Below are 15,008 nucleotides of genomic sequence, written 5' to 3'. Positions count from 1 at the left end.
ACACAGACCATGTTGTAACTCATAACCATCCTGCAAAAAGTATCACTATTAGGTACTTATTCCTAAAATTCAAGGTGATTCCCCACTGTACTATTTTTCTTTCACAGCCATGTGCCTCGCCCAATCTACTGCTATCCTGGTTCATTCATGTAGATGTCACATGGCTTAAGGCTGTACTGTGTACAATTCCTTCTATCCTCTGAGCTGCAATAACCCCTCTTTTTTTTAATCCTCACCTGAGGATATGTTTACTGATTTTAGAGAAAGCAGAAGGGGTTAAGGGGGAGAGAGATCAGTGTGAGAGAGAAACATCGATCAGTTACCTCTTGTATGCGCCCTGACTGGGGACTGAACCTGCAACTTGGGCATGTTCACTGTCTGGGGATCGAACTGAAAACTTCGGTGTACTTGGTGTACAGGATGATGGTCTGACCAACAGAGCCACCTAGCCAGGGCTATGATAATCTCTTGATAGTTCACCTAACCAATATCTCCCCTGCCAAATGTCAACTCATTTTGTTGAATACTAAAGAATTATAAAAGATGATAATGTGACACATAAACTGAAAACAGAAGTTCAAGTTCATTAACAACCAAAGTCCACAGGGAAACCAAAACCAAAACATAATACTTTAAATTAAAAGACATTTTATACCACTGAAGTACATTTTAAACTACATACTATGGTAGAGAGAAAAAGCAAGAAATATTTAGGGCTCGGTAGTAAAGACTGAATTTAGATGCATACAGATAACTCAGCTAAGCTCTTTGATATCTACAAATCAGGCATAACTGCATTTTCATGAATCTTTGCAAAATTACACTAAAGTTCTGGAAAGTAAAAACTGACATTATGATGATAAACTCTGCTTGTGCAGTTACTATTACTTGGTAATAATAAATGAAATAAAAGTTCAGAGATGAGATTTATTATTGAGCCCTAATTACAATGATTTTGGAGAATGGGATAAATATGTAGAAATAATACAGGTCCAGAACCTTTGTCAGAAAGATTTAAATTATGTAAGTTAAACCCAGGATAGTAAGGAGACCTTGTTATCTATTGAGTAGTTCTAGTTTTTAAATAACTGTAAGAACATTTGGCCTCATGTTTATTGTATCATTGTGGCATTAACTGACAAAAACTAAAATAGATAACAGCTGCAGTCAAATAAAAACATCGTAGCTCAATATAACATACTTCTTCTTTAAAAAAAAACAACTCCAATTACATTGGTTATTCTCTCATTTAATCTTGGTTTTAATAGTTGAGTGTGAGTATCTTTTCAATTAAAATAAAATTGTGGACTAAAAATAGCTGAAATGGAAAACCAAAATATATGAACCATCTGTGACTCTGTATAAACTATTTGTCTTTAACATTGACTGCAGAGTTTACAATAATTTACAATAATTTCTTTTTCTTCACAAATATAGGTTCTATGCCCAGTTAGAAAATGACCATTTCCTTTGCAAATCAAAACAATTAAACCCTCACAGCAATTGCAAATGCACCATTCACTTTAAAATATTAAAAATACCATGCAAATTTAACAACACTGGGTACTTTTATTACATAAAACTTAATTAACAAAAATGACTTCCATTCTCATGGCACCTTTATAAGAGGACTTCATTTAAAAAGTACATGGAGGAGCTTTCTGTGGAAAAAGAATGAGATAATGGCCGCAGCTTTGAAAATACAAAGATCATTAAGTGGTTTGTTGCAACTGCACACGAAACATGATATTGTGAATATATAGTCCATCACAAACGATTCCGGAGCTCTTAACACAGCTCCATCCACAGTAACCAGCACCACTAATCCCATTTAGATGTTTTCCTCCTCATGTAACTGTGCCCCTCACTATCAATAGCTTCATAGAGTTCCATTTTATTCTCTCGTGTTGCATGTAGATAACCAATATAAGCCACACATAGTGAAAGGGTTATCAATCCAAAAGCCATTACAGGTTTGTTCTGTCAAAGAAAAAAAATTACAAAATCTCATTAATAATTTGAAGGGACCCAAATACCTGTTGCATTTTCCTCTTGACAAATCAATTCTTTATTACCACACTAGTATTCATATATTTTCAATTATAATTTATCCAGTTCTCCATTGAGTTAACTCAATTCCTGATAATTTGGAGAGTCTGGAAGACTCTTGCTTCTCCTCTCCAGTCTTTCTGCTGTCTATAGCCTGGGCATCCCAGACCTCCACCTACAGGAAGGTGACAGCTGGCAAAGTGGCAGAGGAGACAGGAGGCATGGAAACTGGCTCGGTGCTCAAGTTTTCAGTGTTGTCTGGGTGACATGGGGAAGCTGCTTAACCTCCTTAAGTTAGTTAATTTTATTAGGAAGTGGGGAATAAAGTATACATGCCATTCTTCTCTTCTGAGTTTGTGAAAAACTGGCAAAAAGCCTTTCATGCCATACATTAGATACCGCAAAAATGGCAATGTACACTCTTCCCTGGGAACCTATTCTGTCACCTCAAGAAATTTAGTGCCTGCAACAGATATGATGCTGTTATTATAACCTTGATTTTCTGCTGGAAAATCCAAGATCCTTAAAGGCAAAGCAACTAGCTTTGAATTTAAAAAGAAGTTTTTAAATGTAGGAAAGATGTTCACAACTCCACAGAAGTGTTAATCTTTATCACTGTAACTCAGACCCTCCTTTCTGAGTGTTCACACTCAACCAATGGGCCTTTCTTAGGTCAGTGTGAGTGCAGAGTTGTGATAAAAGTTTCAATCTGTATTCTGTTCTGTCACCATACCGACTGTTTACTACTACTTCAAAACTTAATGAAAAAAATACAGGTCAAACCTTTTTACTTGGATGGACATCTAAGAAAGGCCACAAACTCAAGAGTAGTTTAAATTTGAAATTCTTAATATGTATTTGGCAACTAAAAAAACACATTAGTTCGAAGTTTTTAAAACATTCTACTTTGATTTAATGATTTGATTGCTAAATTGATCTATTTAACTGTAAACAGTTTACACTGACAACCATGTTATTAAAATTATAATCAAATACATTTAAATATATTTATAATAATTTGATTTAAATTTATTTTAAAATAAAATGTATATCTATTTAAAAGTAAAAATTTATCAAATCAAATATATTCAATAAATTGCATCAAGGATATCAGTGATTAGCTGATTCCCTAACAGTGTACAAATGTACATTTTGAAATTTTTAACAAAATGTTTGCACTATGCCTTAGGTAAAAACATTATTAATAAATGCTGGAATTGTAGTTTATAATAATGATCAGATTCTCATTTTGCTTTGTTTCATTGGAAGATCTAATTTAATAATACCTCATTAAACATTAAAAATTTCCTTCTAATTAATACGGCTATTCAAATTTTAAGTAGGAATTTGAGAAGTTGATCCATGAAAGTACAACCATTTTCCATTAAGTCTCAAATACCCTTAAAATAATTCACTTTACATGTGTATTTAGTGAAACAGCAGTAAAATTTTCCTTCCACCTGCATTTATTCAGAGAGATCTTAATAGTCAACATAAAATTGCCATGATAAAATGAAATGTCATAGGAAAATAAGAACTGTTTCTGGTAGCCTAGTTAAATTAAACATAAGTGTTATCCTGTGTATATTTCTTACAGGTTTAATGAAGAGCTCTGGATTCACAGCCCGAAATAAAGTCGTTGTGCGGACCCCTCTGAGACCTGGGTTTTGAAAGTCTTTCTCTTTGGATGGTTCATTTTTAAAGGCTGGAGGCTCAGGTGCTGAAGACATCTTGACTAATGATGATTTATTACCTAGAAATAAAATAAGAGACTTTGTTCTTTCATGATTGTTTTTCGATAATGCTCTTTATAAAAACTATACTAATTTTTAAAAATTCCAGTCCAGATATATACCAAAAGTGATTGTTGATCATTTTATTTTTAACACATATTTTGTAAATAATGCTTTAAGTATTGTTTGGCAAAATGGTTATTTTATTTTTCATCTCTCAGAACAAACCAGTAAAGTGGGAAAAAGCTGTTTTCCTACTTACGGAAGGCTAGAGAATTACTTGTTGGCCTGAGTCACATTGTTGTTTGTTACATGAAGGACGTACTAGGCTGGCAGTGGGCAGTGGGCTATCCACACCTTCTCTATTTCCTTCCACTTTCACTCTTTCTCACCTTCCAACCTGACAGAAGTACTTTCAGGACACCAAGCTGACAGAAGTATTAGCATTCCTTTGCCCAGTTTCTCCTACAGCTTCACGCCCTGTCCCACTTTCCCTTCACATTCCTCCCCTTCTGCCACAGGCCCAACCACTGGCACCAAGCAGGAAGGGTAACAGTGTGTCCTCACTCCCCTTTTGCCTATAGGGACTCTCTGGTAAGGACGGCTTTTCTCTTCTCCGAAACACTCTAAATCTATCCAATTAGATCTAAGTGAGTCTTTTGGCTTCTGGTTCTCCCAGCTGCAGTGGTAACATTTTATGAATACTTTTCTCCTCCATGTGTTGTTAGGCAAGGCTTGTTGTTATCATTTCTGCCACCTAATGATGGGAGAGTGAAGGGGTTGGAAGGGAGATGGTCGGAAAAGAAACCTTTCAAAAAAAAAAAAAGAGCTGAAATTAGTGACCTACCATGCAGTAAATGTTATAAAGTTTAAGAGTCAAACATTCACATTTAAACACTCACTGGGGCCTTGTTTATACAAGTATTCTTTAAGTCTCCCATTTTATACACTTTATAAAACCAGTATTTTTGCAATTTTATTAGTTATAGCAGGTCAGTTTTTTTCAAAAGTCTTTGTTGCAGTGGTCACAAGATATTTATCTATCTCACTTAATTGGGTAAACACCTCGTCAGGAACATCTGCTCTAAGGGAAAGACTGTCAACACTTTGTACACATGCAAGGACTTCTGAAATGTTCACTGCTGTCTGTTCCAGCACTTGTTCCCTTGCATATTACAGTTATCATTGTTGCCGTCATCACCATCATCATCACTTTCTGGTTCCATTTTGACACTCGTTAGCACTCCTGCAGCAATTTTAGATTTGCTAATCTTGGGAGTAGGTCAAATGACATCTGTAGCCACGGTGCCTTCAAAATCAAACCGATTTATGAGAGCAGTGACAACAGCACCTGAGTCCAGAAGAGATCAAACACCACACTTGGTTTGTGATCTTCTTCCAAGCTGACCGTAGGGTGCTTCACAGGAATCATACCTGTTTTCCACCGACATTTCACTCCTGTGGGTGGCTCTACAGACCACCAGGTCTCAGTAATCATGCCAATGGCTTGCTTCATTTATTTTCTGTTTTCCCTTCATCATCTAAATTTAGAAGAGTTGTTTCTGCAGTGAGCTTTCATGGAACAAATTACACCCTAACCGGATGCCTGCAGAGTGGCTATGCAGTTCAATGGGAAAACACATGCATGAGTCAAGCATAGGCGAGTGCTGTGGGCAGAGCAACTGTTTATCACGAAGGGGATACTGCATTTTGCTCCTTTCATTCTCTTGCCAATCCTTCTCAACCATTCATTAAACATATCTCTCATCCTGCAGGCATACACACTAGCTTGGTAATCACGGGGGAGTCGATGAACATTTCTGAAGCCCTGAGGGTTAACTGACTTGCCAGTGACCAGAGGTCTCATCTTTTGCATCCAGGATGCGTTACAGCAGAAGGATCATCAATCTCTGTTTACCTCCTTTGCAAAGTCTACCTAGGACACAAAGTATATGAGGTAACAAACAACCTGTAAACCTTAATTCCATCAGCATTTAAAACACCATTCAAGTTGTAACTAGCAATTGTTTCTTTAAATTTCTCCTGCATACAAGTTACTAATTTTCTCTACTGGAACAGTTTTTTCTTTTTTCACTACAACTTCTGAAACAATTCTCTAACACATCTAAAATTTGTTCCACTAGCACACAGCTGTTTGATATTCATCATGCCCAAAGCTGGCAAAAAATCCAATGCTTTCTGCTGAAAAACGGGTCCACTTACATGCCCATTTCTTGTGTAAACTTCTTGATACCATGCAAAAACAGCTATAAAAAAAAAAAGACTTCACATTTGACTCTGCTTTAGTCCCAGAATCCCTTTAACTTCCACTTCAGTTTTGGCTCAATCTTTCAAAAATGTTGATGGTGTAGGGGGATTGATGCTAAATTCTTTTGTTACTTCTCCTTTCTTGTGGCAACCATCCACTGCATCTATTGCTTTCATTTTCTTCTGTGAAATCTGCTGGCATTTCACCTTTCCATCTTAGCCATAGGAGCAGGATAAATGGCAAGTACAAATATATTTAGAATGTAAGTCAAAGTGTTGGCCACCAGATTGCTTAGACTAGGCGCCAGTGATATTTCTCCTTATGCTAATGATGTGTTTGACAGTAATGTGGGAAAAGAGAAAATTCAGAAAGAAGCAATAAAGTAGAAGCAGTATTATAGTCTATAAATAGGTCATACCTATTAGAAATGCAAAGCAAGAAACAGTTAACACAACATCCATGTTGTTAGGACTCAATCAGAGCCTCAGAATATACCACAAACAGCCCTGGCTGGTGTAGCTCAGTGGATTGAGTGTGGGCTACGAACCAAATGGTCGCTGGTTTGATTCCCAGTCAGGGCACGTGAGTGGGTTGCAGGCCATGTCCCCAGTGGGGGCACGTGAGAGGCAACCACACACTGATGTTTCTCTCCCTCTCTTTCTCCCTCCCTTTCCCTCTTTCTAAAAAATAAATAAACAAAATCTTAAAAAAAAAAAAAGAATATACCACAAACAGACATTGGGGCATTAGATAAGAATACTAACAAGTCCTAAAACACCAAATACACAAAGGTAAAAGTCATGCTCACCAGCACTTTTCTTTAAGTTTTGAGAAATAGCTGCATGTAATTAAAACAAAGCTATCTGGTAGAATGTGGTTTAAAATTGTTTACTAGGAAGAAAAACAAGGTGATGGGAGAGGAAGGTATGGGGAACACAAATTGTAGAGCATAAAAGGGTCCTCAGACCTTAGCTATCACGTACTTTGTGTTGGTGATAATGTGTCAAGAATTAAGGATGATTAACTCACTCCTCACCTTAAGTCCCAAAATAAATATATTTATATATATGTGGCTATGTATATATAAACACAAAGAGAGAGAGAGAGACAGACTGGTTACAGCCAATAGACATTTCACTATCTCACAATTAAAGGGATGCAATGATGTTGAATGTCATGAAATTCAACTTATACCAGATGTTTATAAACTAAGTATAAAGAGTGCTCTAACATGAATCATAATGAATTTTAATTCTAAAATTCTTCAGTCTCCTCTTTCCTTAGAAAACCTACATTTCCTTTGCAATGGACCAAGAAAATAATAATCTAGACAGTAGTTATTACACTGCAACCCCCAGACATCCACGTTCACCTTGATGGTGTGCTATGTATGCTAAACTCTTTACCAGAAATGACAGTTAAAGAATACCTAAACTGCAACCACTGCAAATGTTTACTGAAAGGACATGTATAAATTTAGGGATCACCTACTGCACTATACAGGGTAGGGTGAAAGAGGTTTACAGTTGTGTGTATGGAAAATAATAATTAACAAATAAAAATAAACTTTTGTGTTTCTTGTACTCACAACAGAGAATTTTTCACACCTGCCCATAAAAACGAGGTAAACTAAGCTGCATTTACTTCATCAGTCCCTCCCTAGTAAAAAGTTCTGTACTTTTTTCTCTTCCCCAGCCTCTTGTGAAGGAAATATGCGATGGGAAAAGGAAGCAGCAGAGAGAAAGGACTGCCTCTCTGCACAACTCTCCATGAGGGTCATTCACACCTCAAAGTGTGAGTGAGAACGGGGTCTGCACTGGAACACACACACAATTGGCGAGGCTGTAAAAGATGGCCCCAGATGGAGTCAGGACTGGTCATTTCTGAATGGTTTTCTCTCCTTCAGTAAAATTCATTACTTAGCGGGATATCCAGAGTGTCATTCATAACTGACAAGCAATTGTTTGCCAGTTGTGAAACACATTTCACTGGCATAAAATTAGCATGACTATCTCCATTATAGTGTACATGAAAATTAGACTGTGATACAAAATATATGTTACTTTGGAGAAAAATTTAATCTTCAGATATTCATTTTTGGAATAAGTATCTCAATAAAAGAGATAACAAAACAAAATTATCAGAATCATAGAATGTTAGTGAGAAGGAACCTTAGCAATAATCAAAGCCTTTCTTTTAAAAGATGCAAGGAATTATAAAATGGACAAAATATTTTAATCAGATGTAAATATACTTGCTATTTTAGTTTCACATCCCACACTTATTATTTAAGAAAATAACTTGAAGTATGGGGCAGAACACCTTAAACATAATTTAAATTAGAATAAACAAATCTGGGATAGAATCAGAGGACTTGATATCTTGAGGAGAACGAGCATATCCTCAAATTCCAGCTTTGCTATTTATAAACTGGTTATGTTTAAGCAACAACCTCTCTGGGCCTCGGTTTCCACCTTTATAAAAGGGGTAATATTATCTGTTGCATAGAATCACTGTGTGGATTAAATGAGAAAACACTTCTAAAAGGATATGTTCAATAAATGGTAGCTATTGTTATCCTCACCATCTGGACCCTTTTTTAAACAAAGAGAAACCTCGACCCAAAGAGATGGTGACTTTGACAGTGGGAGAGTGAGAGAATCCTGGTCTCTCAATTCCCTGCCCACCCTATTCCACCACTTTACCCCACCTCACTCCTAAATCAATTAGACTCTGCATTTATAAATTATTACAAGATTTAAGAAACATAAACGTGTAATCACTTAAACTTTAAAAATGGAATGGACATCATAAACAAAGCAACAAACAAGTGCTGTCAAGGATGTGGAGAAAAGGGAACCCTAGTGCACTGTTGGTGGGATTGCAGACTGGTGCAGACACTGTGGAAAACAGTATGGAATTTTCTCAGAAAACTAAAAATGGATCTGCCTTTTGACCCGGCAATTCCACTGCTGGGATTATATCCTAAGAATCCTGAAACACATACCAGCACAATTTATAATAGCCAAGTGCTGGAAGCAACCTAGGTGCCCATCAGTACATGAATGGATCAAAAAACTATGGTACATTCACACAATGGAATTCTATGCAGCAGAAAGAAAGAAGGAGCTCCTACCCTTTGCAACAGCGTGGATGGAGCTGGGAAGCATTATGCTAAGTGAAATAAGCCAGGCAGTGAAAGACAAATACCATATGATCTCACCTTTAACAGGACCTAAACAACAAAACAAACAAGCAAAATATAACCAAAGACACTGAAATAGAGAACAGGCTGACAGTGTTCAGAGGGGAGAGGGGATGGAATTTCAGGGGAAAGGAGGAAGGTACAAGTGTAAAGGACACAGGGACAATAACAAGGGAGGGTGGAAACAGGAGGGAGGTGGGGAGGGCTGGGGCAGGTGGGCTGGGAGGGGAATAAAAGGCAGAAAACTGTACTTGAACAACAATTAAAAAAAAAAAAAAAAGCCCTGGCTGGCATAGCTCAGTGGATTGAGCTTGGGCTGCAAACCAAAATGTCAAAGGTTTGATTCCCCGTCAGGGCACATGCCTGGGTTGCAGGCCATGACCCCCAGCAACTGCACATTGATGTTTCTCTCTTTCTCTTTCTCCCTCCCTTCTCTCTCTAAAAAATAAAATAAGATCTTTAAAAAAAATAATAAATGGATTCTGTATTGTTTTTAATGTAAAAAATACTAGTAAGAAGTACCTTTCCATCTTGAATTTACTGTAAGGTAGGAGGTTATGACAATGGCTGTCGTGGACTGAGGGCTGTGCATACCACTTGTGTCCCCTCCCCTCCCGTGGTACCTACACTCCGCGAGCTAGGACTCCAGAGACCTGCATTCCAAGCCTCCAGAAAGAGAAACTGCATTCAGTTGAGTTCCAGGCATTGTCTTGCCGGGGGAACACAGGACTTAGAAGTTACAAAAAGAGGCACCACAATTGAAAAGCACCACAAAATCATTTTCCTTAAACCGAGTTTGGTGAGCTAGGGCACCAAGAAACGGTCCAGGAAATACGAGGGTTCTTAAATAAGGTGGAGGTGTCCAAAGACGGGTCACTGACCAGAGTGTCGGCTCCTGGTGTAAGCTGCGGACAATGGGCCCTGGGGGTCAGAGATGCCCGAGACTTGGCTCAGGGAGCCCCCGAAATGACGAGGATTCGGTATCCTACACCGAACGCCGCAGTGTCCCACGCCCCCGGTAGTGAGACGCCCAAAGTGTCCGAGCAGCGAAGGTCACGAACGAGCGCGCGCCGGAGAGACCGCGCAGACCTCGCAACCCGGACACCCGCTCGGCTCACCAGCCGAAGTGTCTCCTCCTCTCTGCCCTAGGGAAAGAGGGTCCTAACGCGCTCGCCGGCTCTGTGCCACAGCGGCCCCTACCGCCTGGAGGCTGCGGCGCAGGGACGCGGGAACTGCAGGGACGCAGCTCCATCCAGTAGCCTCCCTGGCCCTCTCGTGCTGGCCCCAGAGGACTGGCCAGCTGGAGTTTGCAAGGGCCATTTTTTTTAACTTTTTTTTATCTTTAGTTTCCAGCCTCACAACCTTGAGTTGGAAACCCACAAGGAGAGGCTGAAACCTTTGCTCTTGTCTCTGACCTTGGTGACAGGAGTACCCTGAGAAAGCCCTCAGATGTAGAGCTAAACACATGCCTGGTCCAGGCATCAGGGAAGATGACGAAGGATCCTGGAGAAGGTAGAGCGATCTATCGCAGGTCCAGCTGCTGCTTCCCAACAGCTCAGTGCATCAGCGTACCAGCAACAACCTGCCGCAGTAGCTGCTGCTTCCCTTTTACCTTCCAAACCTCCCAAGCCTTGTTGCCCAAGCTAATCAGGAATATCCGGGAAAGGAAATTCTAGGGAATGTAGTTCAGCCTAGACAAATGGACAGTTTACAAAGCCACCATGAAGTTATTCATTATGTCTCTCTTTTCTTTGAAGAAAAGAAGATGGAGATGTGTTTCTTATAAGATTATTTTCACTGGGTATAGAATTTTACTTTTTCACTTTTTTTAGTATTTCCATAAATCATTGTGTTGTTTTCTGGAGTCTACTGTTAATGTTAATTAATCAGCAATCAGTCTTATTTTGTTCTTTGAAAGCAATGCATCTTTTTATGATTGCTTTCATTATGGTCTTCTCTTTGTCTCTGGGTTTCAGTAGTCTTACTATGATCCACCTAAGTATTTTTTCTTTATATTTAATCCTGTTTGGGATTCATAAGGCTTCTTGAATTTGTCTTGATAACTTTCATATGATTTAGGAGATGCTTAGCCAACAATCAAATCTTCTTTCTATTTTCTCTTACCTCTCCTTTTGGGACTCTAATTATTCATACATTAAAACTTTTCTCTGTGTTCCAAAGATCTTATTTTTTTTTCATATTTTTCATCCTGTTTTATCTTTGTCCTTCAGCCTGGGTTATTTTCTACTGATTTATTTTCCAGATTGCTAAATCTCTCTCCAGCTAATGTGAGATAATAAAAAAAGGCAGTCTGCATATTCTGTTGTCTCTTTTTATGATGGTAACTTTGTTCAATTCTTTCTAGAAAATGAACAAAATAAACAAAATAATTTCTCTCACATAGCCGTTCATAATTTTCCTTATTAATTATAAATAATTAATAATTTAGAATAATTGTTTCTAGTTATTTTCTTGTAATAGTATATAAATTGGAGGTTATTGTCAATTTGGGGAAAGTCTCCGTAATATTTTTCCATATTTGGAAGAATTATCCAGACTCAAATCTCCTTGATACATCAAACCTCATTTCTCCTCTATAATCCACATCCTTCTGGTGTTGGGTTTCTTTGGACCACATACAAATTGCAATGATACCTCAATTTCTGCACTTTTGATTAGGGCAATGAGCAAGTGGGCACAGAGGGCAATAAGATATTTTTAGAATCACAACACTGTGTAATAGCTTAACTCTAAACAAAGGTGAATGTGAACTACACAAATATATCTCACTAAACCAAAACTAAACCTGGAACAACTTTCCCTTAGCTAGATCCTCAAAATGCCCACAGCCACTCGAACTCTATCTGACAGGAGGCAAAGTGCAATGAAGGAGAAATTGCAGCAGAAGGAGACAGCAGTCTCAAATGATTATCCTGTCAGTTAAAATGTCTTATATCTGCAAACTTTATAGGAAAAAATAACAATGAGAACACACTGCTAGGGCCCCTCCTCCATAGTCTTGGAGGGGGCTGTGCAGGTGAGGGGCCTTGAAGTTTAAGCTTCATTAGCTTCAGGGTAAATCTGTCTTGTGTTTAAATATTGAAGACCCTCCAAAGAGTCAGCTCATCTGGGATAATCATAGACCAAGAAAGGAGAGCTCAGTCCTTGCCCCCTTTTATATAAATTCACGTACAGGGTCTTGGGGAGATTCAGTACTACATCAAACCCTGTCCCCTAACAGTCTCATTTCAGTAGGACTTTCTGAGGGGAGGGGTAAGAGAGCAATAGTTGTTACCCAGATCTCCTCCCTGTCCAAATCTTCAGTCAAATGTGTTGCTCCCAGCTCTCCCGCTCTCACTCTCAACGTTCTCAGGGACAAAAGTGGTGAGGGTGTTCTGAAATACATATCCTTTCAAAAGGCCAAAATGAATAGAGCCTTGACTACTCCACTCCCTATTCTCCCAAACCCACCGAAATAGTCTTTAAAAAGAAAGGCCATTGCACTCGCTGGGTTTACTTCTCAGCTTTTTCAGCAGGCTAAAGAAATTGAACAAACAGTCCCTGAGATTCAGGGTGTGGCCACAGAGTATCCGCTTCGAGTGCTGTAATCTTAAATCTATGTACAGCCATATGCAAGCTGTGCACAGTTAACTGTGTTTATTATTCCACAAAGGGCAAAATGTAAACATACTTGGCTATTAAAACTTCAAAGAATGGACAGCTTCTTTATGTTCCTGTTTACTTTATGGAACACCATATGCCGAGCTGTTAGGACAAGAGGCAGAGTGGTGCAATGCACAGACATCAAGCCCTGAGAGGGATTTGAATGTGTGCTTCTCATGTGAAACACAAAAAAGATGGCTAAGATAATATTTAAATGTTTTTGTTAATTTATCTGTATGCTTTTTAGTTTAGTCAAGGACTGGAAGAAGCATTTTACCTGATTATTTCATCTTCAATAATTATGACTGTCTGTCTGTCTGTCTATACATATGAACATTTTGGCCCTACTATCCCATTGGAATAAGCAATGATCTGAAGAAATAATGCATCTACTTTTAACACATTGAGATTCCTTTACTTAGGGGAATCTCAAATTGCTTCAAATGTTATTCATTACTTTTCCAATCTTAAATTGAAATACCATTTACCAAATGCCTAAATATGGCAGAAACAGTTACCCAGTCCTCTGACATGACAGCCAGGTAATCAGAGCTATATTTCCAAGCATATAATGAAGCTACAGTTGCAGTAAGTTTATTCCAGTCACCCTGGAGTGTAAGATCCTTACTCATGTATGTATTTATGTTTTATATTATTAATCTCTAGGTTACCTCGACAGACTTACAGATTTTCTATATGAAATGGGATTTTGTTGCCTATACTTTTGTCTCCATTTGAAATTTAACTATTCTTTTTGGGGGGAGCACGCAAGCCACTAAGTGAAGAACTGATTATCTGGCAAAAGTTGATGGAGAAGATTTAAATGTGCTGTTTATTCTCCAATATCTGCATTAACATCTATGTGCACACAAAGCCATTCACATTATTTTTAAAGCAAATTCAAATAAGGGGAGAGAGAGAAAAAACCTTGGCTTACCTATCACAAAAATGACTGTAACACTATACATACTGTGACCATATAAATCACATCTAAATGTTTTCCGATACTGTGCACTGGTTTTTTGAGTAAAGGTGCACAAAATGTTCATGAGGGAAACAGAGCCTTTTACTGTGACTCCTACAACAAAAATTTACTGGAGCTATAGGCAAACGGACCTGTCGACTTCAAGCCCTGTCAAACCCTGACAGATTTGAGAAAGTGGAAGCTAAACTGATTCTAGGGAATATGTGAGTTCCTTTTTTGTAGGGAAACAAGATCTCAAACATTCCTTGGACATGAAAAAGGCTTAGAAAATTTGATGCTCCGAGCACAGACGCTGAAAATGTGAGTCCTTTCTGGAAGGAGACATGGCATCTGGATGGGGCCAGGAGCTACGGCTCTGCTGACAGCCAGCTGTGGTTCGGGCACTTTGTCACACCCCTGGGTTCAGAAAGGGCTGGTTTAAATAGCGGTTAAGAGCAAATTGGGTACAGGGGGTCAAATATATGACAACAAAAGGCAACTAGCCTTCGAGTGGTAAACATGCAGTAGAGTACACAGGTATCAAATTATAGTGCTACATACCTGAAATTTGTATGTCATTAATCAGTGTTACCTCAATAAATTTAATTCATAAAAAGTGGGTAAAGTCAATGAGACAATGCTTACATTTTCATTTACAAGTGTTGAAAGCTCATTTGAGATACAGAAATTGTGATTAAGTGTGACCTCTCCCAGGTATTCTGTCCCCAGGGAGCATTTTTACTCAATCCTTTCCTGTGTCAGTCAGAAGGTGGATGAATCACCTATGGCCCCAGAATAAGATGCAGCGGCTCAAGGCACAGACTTTGTAAACCCACTCTTACCAGAATGTGAAACCTCAGAAGCACTTGATGTTACAAATATCCACATTATAAAATAATATTTATTGTGTTCCTGGAGTTGTTCTAGGTGCCATAAATCTCCCACAAGCACCTGGTGTAACAGAGAATAGCTGTTATGAAGAGATGGTTTCTTCCTTCTTCGTGTAGGTCTCTTGTGTTCACAAATTGTACTGAAAAGCAATTGTGCCAGCACAAAGGGTAATTTTTTGTTTGATTTTGAATTCTATGCATACTTCCCTCCTTTCTGGCGCCACTTGTTTTGACA

General features: G+C 38.5%; 1 protein-coding gene across 1 annotated transcript; it reads right to left on the bottom strand.

Annotated features, from left to right (window-relative positions):
* Positions 1 to 559: 559 nt before the first annotated feature.
* Positions 560 to 10,368, bottom strand: SMIM8 (small integral membrane protein 8). The gene is made up of 3 exons (XM_036024440.1): positions 10,138 to 10,368; positions 3,645 to 3,802; positions 560 to 1,980 (listed from the first exon to the last, which is right to left on the bottom strand). Exons 2-3 carry the CDS (start codon positions 3,777 to 3,779, stop codon positions 1,822 to 1,824), a joined length of 294 nt encoding a protein of 97 aa, XP_035880333.1. The 5' UTR covers positions 3,780 to 3,802; positions 10,138 to 10,368; the 3' UTR covers positions 560 to 1,821.
* Positions 10,369 to 15,008: the final 4,640 nt, after the last annotated feature.

This window comes from Phyllostomus discolor, chromosome 4, assembly GCF_004126475.2.
Source record: "Phyllostomus discolor isolate MPI-MPIP mPhyDis1 chromosome 4, mPhyDis1.pri.v3, whole genome shotgun sequence".
Lineage (NCBI taxonomy): Eukaryota > Metazoa > Chordata > Mammalia > Chiroptera > Phyllostomidae > Phyllostomus > Phyllostomus discolor.
Note: the sequence above shows the minus strand (reverse complement) of the source record. Positions and strands in the feature narration are given on the sequence as shown.

Excerpts from the sequence above, each read along its gene's own strand:
- SMIM8 (XM_036024440.1), bottom strand. The coding sequence starts at position 3,779 with ATGTCTTCAGCACCTGAGCCTCCAGCCTTTAAAAATGAACCATCCAAA. Across the intron at positions 1,981-3,644 it reads CAGAGCTCTTCATTAAACCT|AACAAACCTGTAATGGCTTT; the intron begins GTAAGAAATATA and ends TTTCTTTGACAG.